Here is a 27,504-nt window from a genome sequence, read left to right on the forward strand (position 1 = left end):
ACTATGTCAGTCATTTATTGGTGGTGCACTGGGGCAGTCTTCTGTCTTTTTTTTTTTAATACCGTAGCAATGCTCATTGGGAGAGCGGCTCCTGCAAGACAAGTATTTTCTCCCCATCAAACGACTTTTTTTCAATAGCATTGGAATACAATACCAGTAATTTCAACCCTGCCATATTGTGCACATTTTTCCACTTAAAGAGGTTCTCTGATATGCAGATATCGATGACCTATTCTCAGGATAGGTCATCAGCCCTGGCCATCAGCTGTTTTCAGCTTACCAAACAGAGCGCCATCCATTGAATTACGGCTATGCTTGGTATTGTAGCTTAGCCCCATTTACTTAAATGGGACTGAACTGCGCATAGGCCACATGTCTAGTGAACGTGACGTCACTGGCCTAAGAAGAGGCTGTTATCGGAGTGCTACAGCCTCTTTAAACTGGGGGTGCCAGGAGTCGGACCTCCGCCAATCTAATTTTGATGACCTATGCTGAGGAACATCTTGGAAAAGCCCTTTAAGAGCACTCACTCTACTGCATCTTTACACATCGACTTTTAGTGTCACATACAGCTTTTTGTGGCAGTTTCTTATGTGTATTTCAACCAAAGTCACAAATAGATCCAGTAGGTGATGCAGTCTCTTTTAAAAAGCTGTTTTCATTGTTTGGAATTATTGTAAAAATATTGTATTGGGTAGCAGTTTTCTGTATACAATGAAATATTAATGCAATATATACAAACTCAGCTTATGTATAATGTACATTATTATCCTTTTAGCATATAGCACAAGGTCAGCAGAAAACAAAGAATATATTCATTCTCCATGGTGCCAACCCCAGTGGAGCTTACAGTCCAACTTTCTCTCTCGTAAGTGATAGACTATGGGGGTCAGTTATTAAGACCTGCATTTTAGACACCGGTCTTAATACCCCATTGGGCCTCTACATAACTTAGGCTCAGCCACCGCCTGTCTAAATCTGCGCCAGCTTTCTTGCTGGTGATCGGGAAAAAAAGTTGAAAAGGTATGAAGACTTTCTGAATGCACTATATATACCATTGCTGAAAAATGTCTACAAATGTCCATTTTTATATTAAATGTTTTTTCTGAGATTTTTTAACTGATGGTTTATTCGCTGGATAGGTCATCAGTATCTGATTGGTGGGGGTCTGACACCCAGGATCCCCCGCCAATGAACTGTTTGAGAAGGTAGTGGCGTTTACAGCTGTGCGACGGCATTCTGTAGGTCATCTGTATAAGTCTCATTTAAATGTGATTGTTTGGATTTTACAGGTATACGTTTTTTTAACCCTTTTGCTACCAGCGACATACATGTACGGCACTGGAGCGATCGGCAAACATTGCGCACGTGCAGCGGGCGTCATGGCTGGCAGGTCTCTGGCAGAAAAAGGGTTAAAATGGCTAATTTGACATTTTTTCATTGCTTCTCTTGCCAACCAAATAAATCTATAAATTGTGATTAAAAAGTCACACACACTTCAAAATGGTATCAATAAAAACTACAGATTGTCCCGCAAAAAATTAGCCCCTACACAGCTCAGTAGATGTAACTATAAAAAGGTATGGGGGTCAGAATATGGTGATGTTAAAAAAAATTTATTTTTCAAAGTTTCAATTTATTTTTACATCATTTAGACATAAAAACCTATACATATGGGGTATCATTGTAATCTGATCATATGAACACATGGTAATATTGTACAGTAATTCTATGGGAACTGATTCATGGTCCTGCTAATTCCTTTTCTACACACACACACACATAACTGACATTTGTATCAATGTTGCAAGATTTAGGGGATGTGGTATATAATGATTTGGTTGCAGGGAATAGAGAATTCTACTAGTATGATGTAAGATAGTGGTTATCTGGCGGCACCAGACATTGGAGGGTGTTGTACTGCACTTGTATTGCTGCCTCTTATGCATGTGTTTATAGGTAATGGGATCTTAGAATCCATTCTATTTATTGGTTCAATAGTCTGTTACTATGAGTTATTCCCCCTCCTTTGCTGCTGCTTTGATATAATATTTCCGCTTTCCTCCCCAGGAAAAGAATAAAACTGTAAGTGCAGTATCAATAGTAAACCTATAAAACATCACTTTGATTACAGCAGTTGGTCTTTTCTATTTTCAGTACACAATTTTATTATCTGGGGTAATGGAAAAGGCTTTTATAATGCAGCCGCTTAGACTGCAAGGATAGAAGGCGTAATGCAGTGCTCTGTAATAATGCATTCCTTTATTAAGGAAAATATATTCTGTAACAAGATGCCAGTAAATAGACACTCTCGATATATAACCATCCAAGTATACTATGTAATCTGTATAGGAAATCAAATGTGTTTCTTCTATTATTTTACTTAATATGACCTACATACTGCTTGTTACTGGTTTTTATTACTATTCCAGGCAGTAGCCTGCCTGCCATAAATGCAGTTCTACGAGTTTCATTTTTACATTTCATAGCCGGCAGGTTTGTTGTTTGCTAATAGCTCTTTTCTGCCCTGGCGGGAATTTTCTTTCACAAAGAATGTAACATGGCTTGGAGCTCTTAGCGCTCATTAAGATAAATAATAGGAAACTCATCTGTGTTCCGGACGGTAAACTCGGATGAGTTTTTAAACGGAAGGCAGACGGATGGCATCCATGTGCTTCCATTTTTCTCACAGACTTATTCAACTCTCTATGCCAAAATCACTTGCGATATGAGCCATTAACTTTAATGGATCAGCGTTCAGTCCGTGTGCTGTCAAGCGCCTAGAAAGGGAAATCCTTCATCTGAATGAGCCCTTAGACTAGTTTCACACTTGCGACTTGCCGGAGTTCTCTTGATCCAGCATAGCCAGATGTTACCACAATGCCCACTGTCCCCGGTGACTATAATGAGATCTGGCAGAGATCCGCCCGCTACTCGGCAAATATGCTGTGCAACGGTTTTTGTCTGGCCGAATCCCGACATGTTTGCCAGGTAGCATATCCCATTATAGTCAATGGGACTGGCGAGCATTGTGGTAACATCCGGCTATGCCGGATCCAGAGAGCTCTGGCAGGCTGTCCTCTGCTGGCAAATCTTGTCGGAGAGCAGGCTGCAAGTGTGAAAGAAGCCTTAGGATGCAACTGTTTTACCCAGCCATCCTCAACCTGCGGCCCTCCAGCTGTTGTAAAACTACAACTCCCACAATGCCCTGCTCTAGGCTAATACCTGTAGGCTGTTCGTGCATGCTGGGAGTTTTAGTTTTGCAACAGCTGGAGGGCCGCAGTTTGAGGATGCCTGGTTTTACCTAAGCATACCATCTAACATGCAATGACTTTGATTTCCATTTTCTCCATTACCTCACACTGTATAGTCTCTTATATTATATGCCAATCAAGAATTTATTTGTAGAATGAGATGAGTTTTGTATGACAAGATTACATTCCCTGGGCATCAGCGTGATAAGTCATTGAGACAGATTACAAGTGCTCTCTATTAGACCAGACAGAATATCACAGGAAGTAAGGAAGAGGAAGTAAGGAAGTAAGGAAGTAAGGAAGAGCTGCATGATGGGGACCGGTAATGATCTGGCCACAAATCTATCACAGTGGTACATGCTATGTGTTAAATTCGGCATATCTTTGATGCATGTTTGACTTTTGTCTTCTTTATATACATATACAGAAGACCCGTATATTGCACTAAAATATTGGCACACACCAGTAATAAACCTTGTGCATTTACTACTGACAAAGTCTCTCCCCTATATTGGACACTTTCGGGAGTGTGCAAACATCTGTTCTTTTTGGCTTAAATCAAAGATAAGTTTTCTGGAGCAACTAAGACTGGAATCCTGGCACATCATCAGTAGTAATCTACCCCTTTATGCCTCCTCGCCAATCTCATACAATACGACAGTTCTTCTATATAGAACTGTCGACCTCCAGGAATATCATTGTGATGCTGCTATCTTTGCACCTACGTACAGTAGCTACCCCACTATAATCAGCTGTGTCCATAGTGTGGGGAGTTGACTGCTCGGCTTTGATGGGATGACGGGTCTGTGATTTTCAGGCTTTAAAATCATCACTTTAAAAGAAAAGAAAAAAGTCATCTTTCACTTAATCTTCCTTCCCTTTTGGGGATTCCAGTTTACATCAACATCCTTTAAAATAATCATTTGTGAAGGTAACTCATTTTGTAATGTATTTCTTTTTACCTTTATTGCTCCCTTCTGTTCTGGTCTGTGGTCATATGACCATGTCCATGCAGCTCTTCCTTATTTCCTGTGATATTATGTCCTTGGGCATGTCAAAAATGAAAGTGTGATGTACTTACCATTCCACGCTCCCACGACAGGTGCCGTCTGGGAGAGGGCATCAGCATTGCAGCGTCGTTGGCTGGGTAGCATGTTCCTGCAAGGATGGAGGTGACATCACGGTGCTGGGCCAATAGGAGGTGGCCTGCGTGGAGTGCGTGCATGGACATCCGGGTCATGTTGGTGCAGAATCAAAGTCAGCATCCCATACCATAATGGGCAGCATATTTAAACAGGCTGCTGAAAATAGCAGGTGCCTGTGATTGGTATTTCTTTGCCTCACTATGTATTTTGGACTCCTGACTTCTGACCTCGGCTGTCCCACTGACGCTGCTCTTGGATTCTGATTTTGAACCTGTGAACACTTCTGGTGTTGACCCTGGCTAGGTATCGTTTCTGATTCTTGGCATCTGTTCTGGTTTGGTGGGCTCTCCTGGTATTGATCTCGCTGTGGTATCGTTTCTGATCTTTGTCTGCTGACTTGGTACTGTTTTGTCTCTCCGGGTTTTGATCCGGTCCCGCTGATTCCTCCCTGCTCGCCAGTGTTTCTATATCAGTTTAGCTTGTCTGTCACTTACAAGTATTCATTTCTGCCCGGCTACCCATTCCCTTTTAGGCTAGTTTCACACTAGCGCTTGTACATCCGTCAGGCTGTTCTGAAAGTGAATGACCTGCCAGTCCCCATAACTATAATGGGGGACCGGTAAGGATCTAGCCACAGTGCGGCAAATATGGCGATTCCCAGCATATAAACTGCACAGTGGTTTTCGTCCGGTCGGATATTTGCAGCCGGATCTCCGCCTGTCCCCCTTATAGTTTATGGGGCCAGATGGGAATGCTGGAATACAGAGAAATCCGGCAGGCTGTTCTCTGCCGGAACAGCCTGCTAGATGAACAGGCGCTAGAGTGAAACTAGCCTTAGGTACCAGTTGTGGGCCGTCATCTAGGAAGGATTGTGCAAAAACTTAAATAGTTGGGCGTAAAGAAGCTGTAGAGACATATATAAGAAAGCGCACCATAGGGTAGTAGGTTCCAGATTAGAGTACTGGTGGATAGAACGAAAAATGGAAGGTCACCTTAGGAAACTGTGCTAAGCATAGTTTCACAGCACAGGCATCTAGATTGTCCACATTTTTTGCTGCCTTTTTTATGTTTGGTACCCGTATATTCGTTCATTTTAACTGCACTTTTTATTTCATTCCGGGCTAAAATATTCTTAAGGGTGCAGGCCCTTCTATAGGTAAAGTGGGGTGCTCTCGGATGATTTAATTTAAAATAGGGTCTTTTTTTAGGACGTGCCAATCGTTATTTAGGATAGATTTCACCAAACTGTGGTTCTGATTGTAAGGGCTTGTTCACACGACCGTGTGAAGCCCGTGCCCGTGCTGTGGACCGAAAATTGTGCACGGGCACTGTCCGTGGGGCAGCCGCATGGGGATTGCAGACCCATTCACTTGAACTGTGCGGAACGGAAGCACGGAATGGAACACTACGGAAGCACTACGGAGTGCTTTCTGGGGTTCCTTTCCGTGACTCCGCACCGCAAAAAGATAGAGCAAGTTCTATCTTTTTGCGCTGCGGAGGCACGGAACGGAACCCCAGAAAGCACTCCGTAGTGCTTCCGTAGTGTTCCGTGCTTCCGTTCCGCACCATTTCGCATCTCTGGATTTGCGGACCCATTCAAGTAAATGGGTCCGCATCCGTGATGCGGAATGCACACAGAACGGTGCCTGTATAGTGCGGATCCGCAAATACGGTCCGCAATACTGCAACGGGCAGCACACGTGAAGTTTGTGTGAATGAGCCCTAAGTCGTAATAAAATTCAGTGATTGCATAGTCTCTTTAGGAGGTGCTCTGGATTTGGGCAGCAGGCAGTTGTGTGAGTCCCAATGCTTGTTTTTTAATTTTTTTCCTTGGGTGATGATCTTATTAGGATATCCCTTTTCTCTGAACCTTGAGTGAAGGACTTTACTTAGTTTTTTATAATCCCTCTCCAGGGTGCAGCTAAATGGAATATTCTGTTTCCATTTTTATAATGTGTACTTTTATAGTCAAGATAGCTGTTGCTGTCTACTTTAAAAAAAAAGTGTAAGTCAAGATTTCGCCCCCTTGTATGAAAAGCTCTAAATCAAGATATTCTGTTCTAATATTGTGGTGGGACCCCGTAAATGAAACTCCCCACTTATTGTTATTCAAATGTGATATGAATTCATCAATGCTTTTCCTTTTTCTAGCAGAGAGATTTCATCATTTGTGAGTTTGTGGGTGGATAGATTAAAAATACCTGAGTTTTGAAATCTCTCTGCTAGAAAAAGGAAAAGCATTGATGAATTCACATCACATTTGAATAACAATAAGTGGGGAGTTTCATTTACAGGGTCCTACTACAATATTAGAACAGAATATCTTGATTTAGAGCTTTTCATACAGGGGGGCGAAATCTTGACTCGCACGTTATAAAAAAAAGTAGACAGCAACAGCAATCTCGACTATAAAGGTACACATTATAAAAAATGGAAACAGAAAATTCCATTTAGCCAATTCAAGAGAATTAGACGGAACTGCACCCTGGAGAGGGATTATGAAAAACAAAGTGAAGTCCTTCACTCAAGGTTCAGAGAAAAGGGATATCCTAACGAGATCATCACCCAAGTGAAAAAACGAGCATCAGAACTCACACAACTGCCTGCTGCCCAGAATCAGAACAACTCCTAAAGAGACTATGCAATCACTGAATTTTATTACGACTTACAATCAGAACCACAGTTTTGTGAAATCTATCCTAAATAAACATTGGCACTTACTAAAAAAAAGACCCTATTTTAAGTCAAATCATCCCGATACCTTACCTATAGAAGGGCCTATATTTTAGCCCCGAGTGAAATAAAAAGTGCAGTCAAAATGAACGAATATACGGGTACCCTACATAAACAAGGCAGTAAAAAATGAACGAATATACGGGTACCCTACATAAACAAGGCAGTAAAAAATGTGAACAATCTAGATGCCTGTGCTGTGAAACTATCTGCCAAACAACTATTTTTACAAAGAAAGGAGAGGGTGAAACGTTCACAATATCCGGTTCCCTGGATTGCAATCCCACATACGTGATCTATATTTTGGAATGCACGTGTGGCCTACAATACGTTGGGCGCACTTTTCAAACATTACGCAATAGTCTTAATAAACACAGGTCAAACATAAAAAAAGAAATTTCAAAAACAGTGTTTCCAGACAGGTTTTTTTGTTTTATTTGATAAGCAATTTCCATTAAAGAAGAAAGATATATTATATCTACATCTGTCCTGACCGGTGATCTTGCGCCTAAAATGCGGTCCTACTATATTGCTATTACACTGGATCGTGCAAAAAGGTAGGGACAGTGATGCGGGTGGAATTCAGGGCTTCACTGATTCCTACCGTGACAGAAGGTTTGGGGAAAATGTACATAAGGGAAGCAATTACATGAGCATATCTGTTAAAAAGCATAGTAAGGCCAGAAAACCCCTTTAATGAATGCTGTAGATGCCTTCAGTATATGACCCCTTTTAACTGAAGGCTCATTTTTCACAAACTTATAATTCTATATGTTGTTATAATATTAATGCATATGTTAATACCAGCGTTTCTTCATTTTACACTATTGCCTTGTATTGGCGATTTCACAGTTTTCAAATAAACATACTATGGGAATATTTCTATAATATGTACCGGTACTTGAATGCACGTTTTTCCTTTCTATTAAGGTCTAAATAAAGCATAAGCTAACATTTCTTTAACAGACATTAAATAGGTTTGATATTACCATGTTATTTCTGTATCTGCAGATCATATAGCATTGATATTACAGTATGATGTACAATTAATGACTTTAGCTGACAAATCATTCAGGCTTCCTACAGTAATTATGGCAAAGTGTGAGTATTGCCTGAGACCAAAGTTCCACGTAGTGTTATATTAGGAAAGTAGATTTCTGATTAATAGAAAGGTGTGAGCCCCTAGCTGTGCTATGAAATGTTACAGTGGGGGACGGTGGAAGTAAAATGCAAGGTCTGTGATTAAACATGATGGGCAACGTTCAAAGCGATCCGCACCGAGGTCGCCATCTACTCGGCACCTGAGGATGCTGTCAGTTCTAGCACACATTACCCTGAGATGGGGAGGCACCACAATGGGGATGAACATCATGCTGATGGACAGTGGCAGGTCAGACTTCATGGAGCAGAAAGCTTCCTCAAAAGCAAGATATGTGAGATGAGATAATATCTGAGCTCAGAATAAACTCTATTGTGCTTTCTAAGTCAAGTTGACCTTCCCTTACTGATAAAGACTTCAGCACTTATCCAGGGTTACTTACATTATATAAAGGCCTCAGTCTTTTAAAGTCTATCACTCAGCTTGTATCTGTAGGGATAGAATATATCTAATTTATGAAAGCTATTTACTATTCCCTTCTTCCTTTACTAAATAAGTAACTCATGACCTTCAAAAAAAAGGACAGTAATACCTTTAGTGCAATTAAAAAATCCTAACAAAATAAAAAAAATCTGAACGATCAGATCACCCCATACCATCACCTTTATATTGCGGTGCTCAAAACTGAAGGGCTGGTTCCCAGGTAGCGGTCCATCTAAAATATCGGGGAATCGGCACTTGAATTCCAAGTTTAGTATATCTTAGGTCCCATATAACAATTAAAATACAATTGCCTACGTGTTTTGTGTGCACACTGCACGTTTAGGCCTCCTGCACACGAACGTGTGCGCCCCGTTGCCGTATTGCGGACCGCATTTGCGGATCTGCAATACACAGGTGCTGTTCTGTGGGCATTCCGCATCACGGATGCGGACCCATTTACTTCAATGGGTCCACAAATCCGGAGATGCGGAATGGTGCGGGATGGAAGCACGGAACCTAACTGGAGCACTACGGAGTGCTTCCGTGGGGTTTTGTCCCGTACTTCCATTCCGCAAAAAGATTGAACATGTCCTATCTTTTTGCGGAACGGCTGGATCGCGGACCCATTAAAGTGAATGGATCCGCTGCGGCTGCCCCACGGACGGTGTTCGTGCATTGCGGCCCGCAATTTGCAGGCCGCAGCACGACCACGGGGCGCACACGTTCATGTGCAGGATACCAGAGTCATAGCATGCAGTGTGCACTCCAAACTGGTAGGAAATTGTAATTGACCTTTATTATATGTATCCCAAGTGGTGATTGTTTGGTACTGCTAAGTACGAATCTGATTCATTCATCACAGTAATTTACCTGCGGTAGAGGAACTGCCCCTCTACCACCAATAAACTGCATTTAATATGGCTACAGGTCGTGCGAGAAAATGTTAATCTCGCACATGCGCAGTTACTGTAGTATATACTCATTAAGGAATCTGAACCTGGGATTGTGATGCACGCCACAATCAATTCCAAATTGGGATTCTGATTAATTAACGAGTATACTTGCACATGAGCCGCTCCTCAGTAATGGCGCATGTGCGAGATTAACATTTTCTTGGGAGACCCGCGACCATGTTAATCTAGCCACTTAGGGAAAAATGCACAGTCCCTCTACCGCAGGTAAATTACTGTGATGAACGAATCAGATTTGTATGAACGATTCACGATTTTCTCATCGCTATATAAAAGTATATCAAGACATTTTAGAGCCTATATAACCTGAAGACTTTCTTACAGTTGATCTGAAATAAACGTAGATCTCTACAAGATCTCTACAAGATCAAGGCCTGGAGGGAGGTGGCCTTGGGCAGAACTCCTTCTGTTCTTGAAACGAAAACACTAGCCCTCAGCTATTTTTGGAACTCCCACAGAAGTGAATGGAGGGTGGCCGTGCACTCTCTTCTTCTGGAGATAAGTGCATGTCCCACCTCTACGACCCCCTCCTATCTAACATTGGTAGCATATCCTAGCGCCATTGTATGAGGAGGGACAACCCCTTTAATATGCATACTGAGGCTATTTCTGTATGGTTATGCTTGTTTTTTTTTGCAACATATTGAAGGTGTGTTTGAAGTAAACTTTTTGCTGATTTTTCCTATTAATTTAAATGGAGAAATATTCCTGTATAAAGCTAAAGCATTGTATGTGCTATGCTGGAGATGCAGTTCTCTACATAAACATCCCAATAGGAAACATACAGACAGACCTCAAGCTGATGTATCATTCTGTGTATGATTGTATTATAATTTTTAACTATTGTGATATAGTTCCTATATAAGGCCTCACGCCACGACTGTATTTTTCATCCATCCATTTTTTGCGACTAGCACACTGACCCATTCATTTCTGTGGGGCTATGCACGCATCATTGCTTATTGCAGATCCATTTTTCTGCAGTTTATGGAGCATGTCCTCTTCTTGACTGTATTGCAAATGAGAATAGCCCTTCCTATTGATGGGAGTGAGACAAATACGAAATTAATGTATCTGTATTTTGCCAACCCGTTTTTTACAGACTGAGATACGGACACGGCTGCGTGCAGGAAGCCTTAGTGGTAGTTTTCAAATATTATTACTGTGAGGTTTCATTGTTTTCAAGTCAAGAAATTAGAGATATATGTAAGGTACAGTTTAAGGTCCTTTTACATGGGACAAATCAGCAGGCGATTCTCGGGAAGGAAGAGTTCCTTCCCAGCAATCGCATCCTTGTCAGTGATGCAGCGATCTCCTCCACAGTATGGGGAGGAGTGATCACTAATGCCATCGCTCATCCTCATACAGAATCAATTATTCGCCAGCAGCAGAGGCTGTTTAGACGGCACAATCTACTGCATGCAAACGACGATTTAGGTGTCCACCAAACGATCTTATTACCCGATGAACATAGGTTTCGCTCTATCATCGTGTAATCGGCGGCTCCTTTACAGCGGCAGATAATTGCTAACGAGCGTTCATTATCTGGCGGATTCTCGGACTGTGTAAAGGGGCCTTAATGGCTGCTACTGGTTAATTTCTGGTAATCTTTTTTACATTTGAACTGTATGTGATCACTCCATTGTGTTATTGATGTAGAAAACCTCTTTCAGTAAGGCCTCATGCACACAACTGTGTCCGTTTTGCAAACCCCGGATCAGCAAAATACAGATGCGGTCCATGTGCCATCCATATGTTTATTTGTGGACCCTTTCTGGGTCTGTGATCCGCATTTTGGAAAAAAAATTTTTAGTTTTTTAAAGAATAGACATATGGATGCGGAAAGCACAAGGATGATCGTTGTGCTTTCTGCTTCCCTATGTCATACTCGGCCGCAAAATGCGGACCCATTGAGGTCAATTGGTCTGCAAAAAATGCGGATGCAACACAGGCAGTATCTGTATTTTGCTGATATGCAATTTGTGGACCCCAAAATACATAGTTGTGTGCATTTGGCCTAAGACAAAAGAGACACTGGAGAAAGTAAGGAACTGTGAGCACTGGTAGACTGGTAAAATCACCATTGCTGGATTGTGACTATGGTTTTCATGCATATTAGCATACATGTACCAAAGAGAAATAAGACTATGCCTGTAAATGATTGTTATCTGGTCTTCTGTATAATTACTCCTAAACATTGCATATATGTTCATATACATGATGCTTTGTAATAAGTTTCTTTCTTTTTTCTCTTTCCCTAGTTATGCACAGAAATTCATTTGGAATGGACATCTGCTGTCGGAAGGGGTCACGAAGTCCACTCCAACAACTCTACAATCCAACGCAGGTTGGTAACTAAATATACACTGTGTCATATGTTATGCCATTACTTGTGTATGTGTATAAGGGTCCATTCACACGTCCGTAGTGTATTGCGGATCCGCAATACACCCGGCCGGCACCCCCATAAAACTGCCTATTCTTGTCCACAATTGCGGACCAGAGCATTGGGGGGAGGAAGGGGGGCGCTCCGGAAATGCGGATGCGGACAGCACACTGTGTGCTGTCCACATCCATTCCTGCCCCATGGAGAATGAATGGGTCCGCACCCATTCCGCAGAATTGCGGAATGGATGCAGACCGATTCTACGGACGTGTGAATGGACCCTTACTTGTCCCTTATGACATTTGGTTGCATATTGCATTATGATATTTTATAACACATATACTATACGGCATAGACTGTATATCATGACTTACAACCGTGTGATGATATTGTGCTGTGAAGATGTGGTAAGGCTAATACACAGTAGTAGGGCCCCTTGGTTAATCATTTTTCATTGTGACTCACAATGAATAAGTGGTTGTCCCCTCATTCTGCATAACTTAAAAACCTAAAAGAGATTTTCTAGTCCCCAATGTAAAATGTCTTGGGGTCTTCACACAATTTACTTACAGGGAAGAGGCTATATATGTGTTAGGCCTCTTCAGCTACTTGCAGGAAGATGGGGGGATGGGGAGGTTGGTAAGGGAGCTGGTTATAGTGTGATATGTTATAGTATTTTCGAAAGGTAATTGTATAAGTAAGGCTACTTTCACATTAACGCTTTCAATTCCGCTATTGAGATCCGTCATAGGATCTTAATATTGGAAGAAAACGCTACAGTTCTGTCTCCATTCATTGTCAATGGGGACAAAACTGAACTGAATGAAACAGTGTCACCAAAATGCATTCCGTTCCGTTTGGTTGCGCTCCCATCGCATCCCATTTATGCAAATCTCAATAATTAATATTCATAGATAGGCGTGAGTCGTTTAGTGATGACTCCGCCTATTTATACCTAAATAATCATAAAACACTACTGATTACCTCTTATTGCATATACATTACACTGAACTACACTACGTGCGACTTACTATCACTATACTACGGTGGCGACTAGTAAAAACACCATACACTGTATTATGAACAATAAGGAATATTTATTACACAATACAATTATACAAGTCTAACAATATGCTATATCTATATATATATTCATAGATCAATGGATATGAATATATATACATACAGAAGTACACACCGCAGTATAGAAATGGTACTACAATAAACACAATACAAGCCTAACTACTCTACACAGCACAATCCCAAATTCCACCCCACACACTATCTATATAATACAATAATACATTCGTATACACACAAATATCAGTAACCCACCCGCCTGACTAATCACTGTCCCTATGGGGTACAAGGAGTTAAACACAATGGTGGCTCTGCAGGGGTTAATACCTGCAGGCCAAGGGACACAGGGTTATGAGTTATCAGGACAGTGGTAGCAGGGATCAGGCATTGAATGGTCAGGACTCTGCAGGGACAGGGCAATGCAGAATGTTCTGCAGGGATTTATTCACCCACTATATGTCACAGTCTAATATTTGCTTATAATTATATATATCTATATCAATGGAATAGATATATATATATTTATAGCAGCACACAACAATATAAGTAACAATACACTATTTCGGTACTAACTACACTAACACATTCCCAAGTCCTCCCCAACATCTAACTACAATTGTACTAATACACATGCATACACTTTACCAGCAGCCCACCCAATCCTGACAATATACTATCCCTACGGGGAATAACCAGGGGTTATTATGGAACAGGGGATATGAGGGATCTACAATCCTGGGGGAACACAGGGGATATATGATTATAGGGGGACTCAGGGCAGGAGAGGTTAAGGGTAACCAAGGGTTATACAGGGGGTGACTGGGCTGCTTCCAGGGTACAGGGTCATCAGGAATTAATGCTGAGACATGAAGTCAACAGCCAGGGGTTAGGGGATGGTTGGTACTCAGCCATTTCATGTGGCCGCATGTGGCCTCCCTTCCTTCAGGGAGCTGTCCCATATGTCTCTGATTGTAGTCCAGATTCCAAGAGAGAGCAAGTCTGCCCGGCTGGGGGCTTTATAGCACAAAAGCAGCCCCCCTCCTCCTTCTTCAACAGGAGGGTGATGACATCATCGTGGGGTCGTGTGACGGAATGCTAGAGCTGAAACAAAGGACTTCCTGCACAAGCTGTAAGCCCCCAGCTGCCACATAACATCACACACTCCCACGTCATAAACGAACCAGGCTGATCTATATATATATATATATATATATATATATGTACACATATACATACTACCCAACCTGGGGGCACTTAGGTATATTCATCCATATAGATGTTTGGGGCACATCTACATGAATGTCCATATACACAATATCATAAATGGGCAGTAATAAGCCCACCTGCATATGGATATATTATACATAGAGATGTATGCTGACAAGGGGGCATACATACATCTCCATGTATACACCCATACCACCTGGACCGGCCCATGCAAAAGGGCCAATATACATGCATATATGTAAGGGCATATATACATATATATTTAAATCCAAACTTCCCTCAACATTGACCCAGCTCTGTATTAGGCTTTGTTGGAGTGGATCTCCTGACAAAGTACTTCTGTATTTGTTATTTTAGTTTGTTGCCAGCACCAGGTGAGATAACGATTAGGATGCCTGGCCCTGACCATCATCGGGTGGGGGATGTGGCTTATGGAGCAAAGCTGAGTAGTTAGAGTGCACCGAGTACCTTGGGTGGACCATACGTGCACTTTAGACCTCATTCGAGTATTGGTATCTCTGGAATGCCACAATGGAACAGGATAAATCAGGAAGCTTCACCAGAACTGTGTCCGGTTTATTGGCCTTATATATATGATTGAAGTCTCCGAAATGTGCTGATTTTTGTGGGATCGGCCATAAGTCTCTGTTTGGGAATTGCATATCAACTTGTCTTTGTTCCCATGGTGAATGAGTGGATTGCCATTGTGTAATCGGCTGAGCAATGTGCATATTTATGGTGGAGTTTGGAGCCAGTTATTTCATGTCTATGGCCAGCTTTAGAAATTCAGTTGTAAGCCCCACTAGGGGTAGGGACTGATGTGAGTAAATAAAATCTTTGCACATTTCACTGTATCCATAACACATACAAGTAATTAAGCAGAATGCAGTATCCAGTAGAACTACTGCTGGACAGAAAAAATCAATCTGTGTGTCCTACTAGGTAATACTATACCACTTAGGTAATGCTATAGCCATTCATGAACCACAGTCCATTATATATACTTTATTGTAACCTTCTGCTGCCCTCTTGGCTTGGAACAAAATTTATTCTGGCAGTAATAGAATTAAATGTCTTGATCTGGTAAAATCTTTTATACAGTGTATTTCCACTAAAGAGTTGTACCAGTTTCACCTTAGTTTTTTATGACCAAGGTACAGCTGAATAATGATTTCACCAGACAGCCCTAGTAATGTGGATTTCATTCAGCCTCATCCTGCACTTCTCAGACCTTCTGCTGACCTTCCCCAAGTGGTGTCACTTCTCCTGACATGTCTGTTTTAGTAAATCATTGTATTCCACATGAAGTGACAATTCTGGAGCATATGTACTTACAGCTTTATGTTGTGACTTTCATCTATTATTCCTATTATAAATGTATGGATAAACCGCTAATTGTTTGTTTCCAGTTGGCATGTATCTATGCACATGTCTACCAGTGTCTGAATTTGCAGGGCCAGACTTCTGACAAGGGAAATAGTAAGACTTAGTCGACAGTGTGTTCATAAATTTATAGTAGGATTAACAGAGGGACACCACAACGTGGTTATAAGAAACGATAGTCCAGAATTATTATTTCATGGGGAATGCAAGTAGTAACTAAAATCAACATGTCAGGAGAAGTGTTTCTGTAGCATCAGGTCTCTGCCTCTCCTTCCCCTCCCAGATCCAATGTCACAGTTCCAAGCCTGCTTGAAGCCCTGCTGGAAAAACCACCCTCAGAGGCAAGGTCATTGACGATGTTGTGTCTACAGGGAAGAGTACAAGCCATACCATGCCTCACATGTAGATGGGAAGTCATCTGGATAGGGAACCAATACAGCAGAAAAAGTCACATGACCACGATGGAGTGCAGTAAAACGGGTATTACAGATAAACGTTTGTTTCCTGTCAGTTGTTGCTTAACATGGCAAAAGTGGAATAGCCCTTTAAGTCAATGAGTCATCTGACAATAACCTATACCGCAATTACAATGTTATGTTAATAAGGGAGCTCACCGGAATATAGCTCAGCCTGCTACACCATTACACCATCTAGCTATTACAGTATATTATTTAATTAATGGCCGGCTCAATATCAAAAACACATATCCTCATGCACAAAACACACAACGGTCGTGTGCATGAGGCTTTATTCAGACTTTGCAGTGTATACAGGGTCTTTATACCTATTCATTTTCTTTCTTCACTATGTGATTACCTGCTTTATATGGCTTACCATATATAATAATACAAACAGAATAATTAATAAAAAATAAAAAAAGATTACATACATAATAAATAAAAATAAAAAATTAATAAAAAATTATTATTATAAAAAAATAAAAAAAAAGAATAACTGTTGGCGTTGTGGGGCCAGTGGTAGGATGCAGGATATGTCAAAACGCTGGTAAAACAGCCTGGCATCGACATGTCATGTAACCCCACCACCAATAACCTACACCTCATTTAAAGGGGTTATCCAAGACCTATAATGCCCCCCTATATGCCTGGATCCCTCACAGAGATTGTACTTACCTTGCTCCCTGGCACCAGCGTCTCTTCTGATGCCGGCACGGCCGAAGCTGCATTTCCCCGTTGCGGCGGGGGTTGGCAGCCAGCGTGCTCAATTCACTTCTATGGGAATTTCAAGAACAGCTGAGGAAAAGGCATGCTGGGAATTGTAGTTTCACAACAGTTGAAGTTGCTGAACCCTGTCTAGGGGACAGCATGGTGCCATTTGGAGGCACATGGAGTTCCAATTGCTTAGTAATACAGGGCTTTAAGGACTCATTTTGTCACAGCCAGACAGCTGAGAAGCGCTCACAGGAGCTTCTCAGATCCTCCTCCTTGAATTTCTTTGTTTTGGTTTAGTTTCTCATCTCGTTAATCTATCTCAGCTGTCATGCAGTCAGACTGATCGCTACCCTTTAAGTTCCTCCCCATAATGCAGTAGTGTGCGGCTGATACAACTTCCTAGAGTGTGTGTGCATCCAGTCCCCAGTCCCCAGTCCCCAGTCCCCTGCAGATAAGTGCTGTTTATGTATTTATGTTTTTGTCTTTTCTGGATCCAGGTGACCCTGACTCCCTCCGTGTCAGTGTAGGGAGCCGGTGGTCGTGTCCCTTCACTATTGTAGGGTCTTCAGGTAATAGATAGCCGAGGAACGTGGATATGCGGCCATCCACCTTTGGGGTGTTCGCATAGGCTGAGCAGTGAGGGAGAGCGGCATCTCTATTGCAGGGGTCTCCCTTTGTTCCTTAGTTGTGGATCCAGAGAGACATTGTTTATATGGTATTGTCTTGTTTCCTGTACACCATCCGTGACATTATCAGCCGCCAAAACCATCTCAAGCATGGATCCGGTTTCACTTTTGGCTGAACGCCTCCAGGGTCTTTCATTGGAGGTAGCTGATCTCCGTAGGATTTTTTCTCAGTTTCAAGTGACCGGTTCAGCTTGCGTTCATGGAGTTTGTGCTGAGCCCAAGGTCTCGCTCCCGGATACGTTCTCTGGGGGTAGTGAGAATTTTGTGCGTTTTAAAGAGGCTTGCAAACTCCATTTTCGCCTTCTTCCCCATTCTTCTGGTGATGAAGAACGGAGGGTGGGGATCATTGTATCGCTGCTCAGGGGTAACGCTCAGTCTTGGGCCTTTTCGCTACCGGAGGGGGCACAGCCCCTCCGCTCAGTGGATGAATTCTTTTTAGCCCTGGGTCAGATATATGTTGATCCGGATCGTATTGCTCTGGCTGAGTCTAGACTACGTCTGTTATGCCAGGGTAAGCAATCCGCAGAGATATACTGCTCCGAATTTCGGAGATGGGCAGCTGATACTGGTTGGAATGATGCTGCACTCCGAAGTCAATTTTGCCATGGTCTTTCAGAGGGATTGAAAGATGCATTTTCCTTTCATGAGAGGCCTATCTCCTTGGACTCTGCTATGTCTCAGGCCGTTCGTATTGACAGGCGTCTTAGAGAGAGACGAGAGATCTCTCCTTCCTGTCCTACTCAGTCTCGGAACAGTGCAGCGGTCTCATTCTGTGCGCAGGAGTCTCAGTCGCTGTCAGCCCCTTCTGAGCAGGAGCCCATGCAGCTGGGGTTGATTGCCTCTGACAATAGAAGATTCAGCACGCATGGGAGGGTTTGTTTTTGTTGTGGAGGTATAAATCATTTGGCAAATGTTTGTCCCTCAAGGAGATTCAGGCAGTTTTCTGGGAGTAATAAAGAGACAAAAAGGAAAAAATCTTTTAAAAATGTTCCGTCTGTTACTATTGGCAGGGTTGAGGCGGAAATTGAAGGTTTTCCGTTTGCTTGTAGTTCCCGTTTTGTCCTGCCTGCTAGGGTGGCGCTAGAGAGCAAGAGCATTTTTTGTGAGATTTTTGTGGATAGTGGAGCAGCTGTCAACCTCATTGATAATCAATTTGCAATAACTCATGGTTTCCAGGTATGCACTTTGGGAAGGGATATTCCTGTTTTTGCTATTGATTCAGCTCCACTTTCTCAGAAATCATTAAAGGGCATAGTTCACAATACCTGTTTAATTGTGAGTGATGCTCATGTTGAGGATGTGTCATGTTTCGTCCTTAGCGGTTTGCCTACTCCTCTAGTGTTGGGGCTACTCTGGCTCACTAAACATAACCCCACCATTGATTGGCAAGCGAGGCAAATAAATGGTTGGAGTGACTTTTGCAGAGAGAATTGCCTCATAACATCTGTTTCTGAGGTAGGGGTGGGTGCGGTCTTGTCTCAGGGTTCCTCTCCTGCCAAATGGCAACCGTGTGCCTTTTTCTCAAAGAAACTCTCCTCCGCAGAGAGAAATTATGATGTGGGAGATAGGGAATTGTTGGCCATCAAGTTGGCTTTTGAGGAATGGCGCCATTGGCTAGAGGGAGCCAGACACCCTATTACCGTGTTTACTGACCATAAAAATCTGGCCTATTTGGAGTCAGCCAAGCGTCTGAACCCGAGACAGGCCAGATGGTCTTTGTTTTTTTCAAGGTTTAATTTTGTTGTTACGTTCCGCCCTGGGGTTAAGAATGTGAAGGCAGATGCCCTGTCACGTTGTTTTCCAGGAGGTGGGAATTTTGAAGACCCGGGTCCCATTTTGGCTGAAGGTGTGGTGGTCTCTGCTCTTTTTCCTGAATTGGAGGCAGAGGTGCAGGCAGCCCAGTCAGAAGCTCCTGATCTTTGTCCTCCTGGGAGGTTGTTTGTGCCTCTCGCTTTGAGACACAAGATTTTTAAAGAACACCACGACACGGTCCTTGCTGGGCACCCGGGGGCAAGAGCCACACTGGATCTCATCGCTCGGAGATTCTGGTGGCCTGCGCTTCGTAAGTCGGTTGAGGGTTTTGTGGCAGCTTGCGAGACTTGCGCTCGTGCCAAGGTCCCTCATTCACGGCCATCAGGTCCTCTCCTTCCTTTGCCCATTCCTTCCCGTCCTTGGACACATCTGTCCATGGACTTCATAACGGACTTGCCTCGTTCCTCGGGGAAGTCTGTGATTCTGGTGGTGGTGGACCGTTTTAGCAAAATGGTGCATTTTATCCCTTTCCCTGGTTTGCCCAATGCTAAGATGCTGGCGCAGGCATTTATTGACCACATTGTCAAATTGCATGGGATTCCTTCAGACATAGTCTCTGATAGGGGCACGCAGTTTGTTTCCAGATTCTGGAAGGCTTTCTGTTCTCGCTTGGGGGTTCGGTTGTCATTCTCTTCTGCTTTCCATCCGCAGTCGAATGGCCAGACAGAGCGCGTCAATCAGAATCTGGAGACATATCTGCGCTGTTTTGTGGCGGAGAATCAGGAGGATTGGTGTTCTTTTTTGTCCCTTGCTGAGTTTGCTTTAAATAACTGTCGTCAGGAGTCCTCTGATAAGTCACCATTTTTTGGTGCATATGGGTTCCATCCGCAGTTTGGGACTTTCTCGGGAGAGGGCTCTTCTGGTTTGCCTGATGAGGACAGATTCTCCTCGTCTTTGTCATCTATTTGGCAAAAGATTCAGGATAATCTAAAGAGCATGAGTGAGAGATATAAGCGTGTGGCGGATAAGAGACGTGTGCCTGGTCCGGACCTGAATGTTGGTGATCTGGTGTGGTTGTCTACCAAGAATATCAAATTGAAGGTTCCCTCCTGGAAGTTGGGTCCTAGGTTTATTGGGCCTTACAAGATCCTGTCTGTCATCAATCCTGTTGCCTACCGTCTTGATCTTCCTCAGACTTGGAAGATCCATAATGTTTTTCATAAGTCCTTATTGAAACCTTATGTTCAACCTATTGTACCCTCGCCTTTGCCTCCTCCTCCGATTATGGTTGATGGAAATCTTGAATTTCAGGTCTCTAGGATTGTGGATTCTCGTCTTGTCCGCGGTTCCCTCCAGTACCTCGTTCATTGGGAGGGTTATGGTCCTGAGGAGAGGATGTGGGTCCCAGTGACGGACATTAAGGCCTCTCATCTCATCAGGGCTTTCCATAGGTCCCATCCTGAGAAGGTGGGCCCTGAGTGTCCGGAGTCCACTCCTAGAGGGAGGGGTACTGTCACAGCCAGACAGCTGAGAAGCGCTCACAGGAGCTTCTCAGATCCTCCTCCTTGAATTTCTTTGTTTTGGTTTAGTTTCTCATCTCGTTAATCTATCTCAGCTGTCATGCAGTCAGACTGATTGCTACCCTTTAAGTTCCTCCCCATAATGCAGTAGTGTGCGGCTGATACAACTTCCTGGAGTGTGTGTGCATGCTGTTCCCAGTTCCCAGTCCTCAGTCGTCAGTCGTCTGCAGATAAGTGCTGTTTATGTATTTATGTTTTTGTCTTTTCTGGATCCAGGTGACCCTGACTCCCTCCGTGTCAGTGTAGGGAGCCGGTGGTCGTGTCCCTTCACTATTGTAGGGTCTTCAGGTAATAGATAGCCGAGGAACGTGGATATGCGGCCATCCACCTTTGGGGTGTTCGCATAGGCTGAGCAGTGAGGGAGAGCGGCAGCTCTATTGCAGGGGTCTCCCTTTGTTCCTTAGTTGTGGATCCAGAGAGACATTGTTTATATGGTATTGTCTTGTTTCCTGTACACCATCCGTGACACATTTGCTCCGTGGACACAATTTTGTCATGTGCATGAGACCTTTCTGGCTTGAAAATAGTAATTTGTGGATAAAGGCACTTATAAAATACAACATAATTGCATATACCTTGGTAAGTCTCTACATTTCAGAGGCTTTTCCCATGAAAATGACAGATGCTTTGGCAAAACCCAGTGACCCCTTTGTCAGTTAATGCGGTCCAGCAGGTGTGTCTGATCAGGTGTAGTGTGGTTTCTGTTGTAAAGATGTTAACAGAGGGGTTGTCTCATCTCAGACAATGGGGGCATATCGCTAGAATCGGGAACAGAGCCCCGAAAGTGGTGGCTGGAGGATTCCGGTCCGGCCAGCACCAAGCACTCTCCCCATAGAAGTGAATGGGAGCCCACCACGCATGACCGGCCACCGCTCCTATTCACTTCTATGGGCCGAGTGTAATAGCCGAGCCAGCTTTTTGGCGGCCCCGTATAAATAATTGCAGGGCGGCTGCGCATTGCGCAGTACGCCCTCCACTACTTTCGGCGCTCCGTTCTCTATATAAGTGCGGGTCCCAGCAATGGGGCAATATCCACGCGATATGCCCCCATTGTCTGAGATGAGACAATCCCTTAAAAGGGTGATACCCATCTGGATGTTTATGGCACATCCACAGGATGTGACATAAATGCCCAATAGGTGCCCCATCCACCTTTGGAATAATGTAAGTATAATACCAACTGCTTTTACATGGGTAGCTGGACAACCCCTTTAGGCTACATGCACACGACAGTTGTTTTTTGTGGTCCACAAATAGCGGATCCGTCTTCCTTTTTTTTTAACATCCACATCCGTTCCGTGTGTCGGCAAATTTTGTAGGTTGTGTTTCCGTGTGTCTTCAGTTTTTTTTTGCGGTCCGCAAAAAAAAACCTGAAGGCTGTAATTCTTGAAAATTTAAATATCCCCCCCCCAGGATACAGGTATATACAGGTTTCCCAGCAACCATCCGCAAAAAAAAAACGGATGCGGATGACATACAGATGGCTACAAGAATAGGATATGCCATATTTTTTTTGCGGACGTGAAACACGGACAGCGGACAAAAAATGGTTGAGTCCACCGCATTTTTAATGGATCCATAGAAATGAATGGGAAACCATCCGATCCGCAAAAAAAAACAGAACGGAGGCCGCAAAAAAACACTGCTGTGTGCATGTAGCCTTAAATAGAGTATATTACAGATTGGCAGGAAATAAAACTACTGACCAGTATTACATTTCCTACCCCCTTTAAAGATGATCCAGTCATCTAAATGACCTAGAACATAACATGACAAATCCTATTTAGAGAGCTGTATTTGACTATAGCCCGAATGACAGCTATTTGGAGATTTGTTAAGTTGTGCAAGTCGCAATCTGCAGCTGCTACAGAAGAACAACTCCCAAGATCTTCACTATTCACTGTATTGAGACACTGATTATAAGCGGCATTTTAACTAAATGGATTAATCTAAGGTAATTACACAGTTTTATGTAACTATTTCTAGAGAAAATACCAGCATCTGAGAAATGAGGGAAATGTGTTCTATAATTGTATGTTATTTATGAGATGCAAGAACGCCGTTCAATGGCAAGTGCCATAAGGAAGCAGTTTGGAAAGAATTTGAAACAAAATGAGTACTTGCAGAGTGCTGCCACTTCTAAGACGTCACTGGTGGCTTGAAGGGCAGATGTGGTAGGGTACAGTAGGTACATCTTCCTCTATAATGATTTTTAATGTCTGCTTGGGAAATGATCATACAGTCTTATCTCAGAAGTTTATACATAGCTTCTAATAACTTGTCTCTATACATATACAGCATCACTCACATTCCAGATTTTTAAAGGGGAACTCTGGCGAATGCCATAGAGTCCTATTATACATATTCATTAGAGCGGCCTAATAAATGATCCATGCTGAGTTTTTAGGCAACAGATGCTGGCAGCAGGCCTCGCCACCAGAAGTGAGGATGGTGGCGTTCAGCGTGGTCACCTCCTATGCTCTAGAAGCGCTGATCATGCTTTTTACTGATGGAACTTCTGGCTCCATGACCATGATCAGAATGTTTTTTTCAGAAATCTCTAAATCTAAAAACTGCTATAAAAACCGACTTAGTCGTTGGGCTGTGGTCACAATGCAGTCAGTGTATGCTGCGAAAAATGTCTACACCAGTTAGGTTCTTAACCACCTATTAGGCCAGATGGATGCCAAAAGAGTGTCCTTATGGCGTCTGTGAGGCAGGTATATGTCAGTAATCCTTTCCAGTTGTATAGGAAATCATAGGGTGTTGTTTTAACAGTTGGCCACCCCAGGAGTATGCTTTTTACATTTTTAATGTCTGAAGATTTTCAGACTGTACATAAAGATACCTAACTCCATATACAGTAAAGAGCTCTTCTGTGGTAATGACAGGTGTGGCAAACGTTAACTTGACATGTGATGCATTAAATACACAGCTGCAGCTGTCAATATATTTTGTTGTTTTAAGGGCTCATGCACACGACAGTATGTATGGATCTGCAAAAAATACGGATGACGTCCTTGTGCTTTCCGTATTTTGCTGAACGGAACAGCTGGCCCCTAATAGAACAGTACTATCCTTGTCCGTAATGTGGACAATAATAGGAACGAAATTGCGGAACGGAAATACGGAAACGGAATGCACACGGAGTAACTTCCTTTTTTTTTCTTCTTGCGGACCTATTAAAATGAATGGTTCCGCATATGGTCTGCAAAAAAAAAACTGAACGGACACGGAAAGAAAATGCGTTCGTGTGCATGAGCCCTAAGTGTGAATTTGTAGTTTGGTATAACCATGTATTGTGTCTAGTTAGTTTTCTACATGTGGATGTTCTTAGTTCTTCTTACATGTTAAAGGGGTTTTCTGGGATTATGCTACTGATTCCCCTCCAATCAGCTGTTTGAGAAGGCACGACACTCCTGTGAGCGCCGCAGCCTTCTCGCAGGTTACCAAGCACAGAGCCGTACATTAAATAGTGAATGGGGCTAAGCTGCAATACCAAACACAGCCACTATGTACGGCGCTGTGCTTGGTAAGCTTGGAGAAGGCCACTGTGCTCACAGGAGTGACGGTACCTTCTCAAACAGCTGATCAGTGGGGGTCCTGGGTGTCGTAGCCCCACCAATCGGATACTCATGACCTGTCCTGAGCATAGATCATCAGTAGAAAAATCCTAGAAAACGCCTTTTATTTTTGGTATCTAGAGAAGTCAGTATTGGCCTCACATATAGTAAATACAGGTATAAATCTTACTTTTCCCTATCCAACTCTGCTAACTTGTTTGATGTCACGCGTGCTGTTTCTCCATTGTATTGCATTTCTATAAACAGCCATAATCATCACATCTGTAAGACAGCACATAATGGTTGGGAATAGTGTCATGAGTCAGATTTGGTAATCAGAGCGCAAGACAACGACATTGATTTACTGTGCATTTGCTACAGTTATGTTCTGTTTACACTGGACACCATTCATGTGCTTTTTCCATATAATGCACTTCCTATGAGCCATTTATACACCCGTATCCACATTAGTAGCCAGTAATTAGTGTATCCCATGTCAGATCTTAAGGGCCATTTACACGGGCTGAAAATCCGCCGGATAATCGCTAACTAGCGTTCAAAGGAATTATCGATTTGATAGCAATTATCTGCCGGTGTAAAGGTGCAGCTGGTTCCCCGATGACGAGCAAAATGCTAATTCGTTGGGTAATATGATCGTTTGGCAGACACCTAAATCATCATTTGCTGGCAGTAGGTAAACAACTTTTTCTGCTGGCAAACAATGATTCTATATGGGGATGAGCGATGCCATTAGTGATCACTCCTTCCCATACTGTGGAGGAGGTCGCAGCAGGTATATGTGGCGGTCACCTTCACTGACGAGCAGGCAGACAATCGCCTACTGAATTGGCCAGTGTAAAGGGCCCTACAGAATGCTGTCTTCACAATAAAAAAGACCGGCTAACAGTGTCTGAAATAACATACTATCACCAACCACTGAATTTTGTACAATGTAACTTGAAGGATTTAGGAGCAGCAAAAAATAGGCATTTCATTGTTAAAAAAATTCATTTAAATTTCATAATCCTTGAGGCAGTGGATGTGTATGCAGATGAAAAAAAGAAAAAAAAAATATCAACCAGTTTTTTACATTTTTGAAGGGTTTTCTCCTTATTCATTTTAGGGCACATTAAGACCAACCTCGCGGTGGATCCGCCGGAGTTATGAAGAGGCACCGGCTTCTTTATAACTTCGGCAGATCCTCCGCCAATTCTAAATGTAAGACAGCTTCTTGTCTTACGTTTAGACCATTTTTAACATCTAAAACAGGTGTAGAAAATGGTAAATGGTACGGGACGGGCCCATCCACTCAACGCCCAATTTTTTAGACCTGGCGTGAGCAGGGAGAAGTTGCAAATTGCAGCACAAGTTACCACTGGGCCGCAATCTGCGCCAGAAATATGCCTAATTGAGGCGTATTTCTGCTTAATAAATGACCCCCTTTGTTTGTACAGGTTCTGTTCATTATCCATTGAAATGGACTGCCAACTTTTCATCCTGAAGTCATGTGTAGTCATGGTTCAGGTGGAAGAGTCACCCTCTTCCACCTGAACCATGCTTGCTAACCTTCAGACATTAAAAAAAGGGGCAGATTGTATTTTACACTTTAGGAAAGTGGTAACTAGTCTGACCATTGGACCTCATAGACTCACTAAGAAAAGTGAGATGTTTTCCAGTAACTTGATATTTTTAGAGGGTCATCAACCTATCAATCATTAATGCATATGGTTGTCTGTATGAGAAAATGGCCATTTCAGCTTATGCCTAAGGGCAAGCTAGTGTCTACAATGTGTTGGTTTCCTCCATTTTCTTTACTCCTATTATGTCCTTCACTCTAGATGTTGGTACGGTATGTGAATGTATTTATAAACTGTATACACTGTTTTTAATGGTGTATGAGAAGTGTAAAGCGCTATTGCAGCTGTTGCCTAAGGCAGGCCATTGGCTAAGCTCCCATTTTTTATTCTCAATAGCCTTTATTAGGTTTGCTGCTGAAATAATATTGTATAAAATAAATGATCATTGTATTAAAGGGGTATTACTGTAGCAAGATGTTGTCACCTATCCACTGTGGTCTACCCGCTCAGACACTTACAGATCTTGTGTTTGAATGGAGTGACAGTCGAGCATGCACACTGCCACTGCAATTAAAGTGGTTTTCCCGCAAAAAATATTCTACATTTTTTAAACCAGCACCTCTTATCACATGTAATTAAAAATTTAACATAGCCACTGAGTTATTCAATAAAATGTATCTGTACAGCGCCACCTGCTGTTTGCTTTTCCCCCTTATTTCTTTGGCTCACTGAGATGGCCGCACATGCTCAGTTTCATCTTTCAACTGCCTAGGGAGAGAGCTGCAGCAGAAAAGACACGCCCCTTAGCTGCAGCAGAAAAGACTCGCCCCCTTAGCTGCAGTAGAAAAGACACGCCCCCTTAGCTGCAGTAGAAAAGACACGCCCCCTTAGCTGCAGCAGAAAAGACACACCCCCTGAGCTGCAGCAGAAAAGACACACCCCCTGAGCTGCTGCAGAAAAGTCACTCCCCCTGGGCTGTCAGCTTGATATTAATCTAACAGAGCAATGCATGGGAGATCTCTGGATCCATGTGAGGTACAGGGCTGGTTCTAGCTTTGTTAGAAAGGTATTGTCATGTACTATATGATTTTCATTTTTTACATTAATCATGGGAAACCCCTTTAAGCTCTCTGCATCAGCTAAAGATATCCAAGTTCAGTGCTTGCTATCTCCATAGAGTCTGAATTTAGCCCATGCTGCTGTCATTACTCAATCAAAACAAGGGACACGGGACCCCTGTTCTTGTGATTGGTGAGGATTGCCAAAAATCCAACAGTTACCCCCTATCTAGAGGACAGGGGATAACTTTGTATTGCCAGTTTACCCCTTTAATTTGCATTTCAATGAGTAAGTTCAACAGGCTCACTGAAACCCACACTTCATTTATATACACTGTAGGACAGATTTACTAAT

General features: G+C 42.8%; 1 protein-coding gene across 2 annotated transcripts in view; it reads left to right on the forward strand.

Annotated features, from left to right (window-relative positions):
* CHST11 (carbohydrate sulfotransferase 11) overlaps positions 1-27,504 on the forward strand; it is a 232,941-nt gene that overhangs the window by 130,625 nt on the left and 74,812 nt on the right. For both annotated transcript variants that reach the window (XM_040408012.1, XM_040408020.1), the window contains exon 2: positions 11,947-12,032. In XM_040408012.1, the coding sequence (XP_040263946.1) occupies positions 11,947-12,032 (86 nt within the window). The remainder of the gene's footprint in view (positions 1-11,946; positions 12,033-27,504) is intronic.

This window comes from Bufo bufo, chromosome 1 (genome assembly GCF_905171765.1).
Source record: "Bufo bufo chromosome 1, aBufBuf1.1, whole genome shotgun sequence".
In the NCBI taxonomy this organism is placed as follows: domain Eukaryota; kingdom Metazoa; phylum Chordata; class Amphibia; order Anura; family Bufonidae; genus Bufo; species Bufo bufo.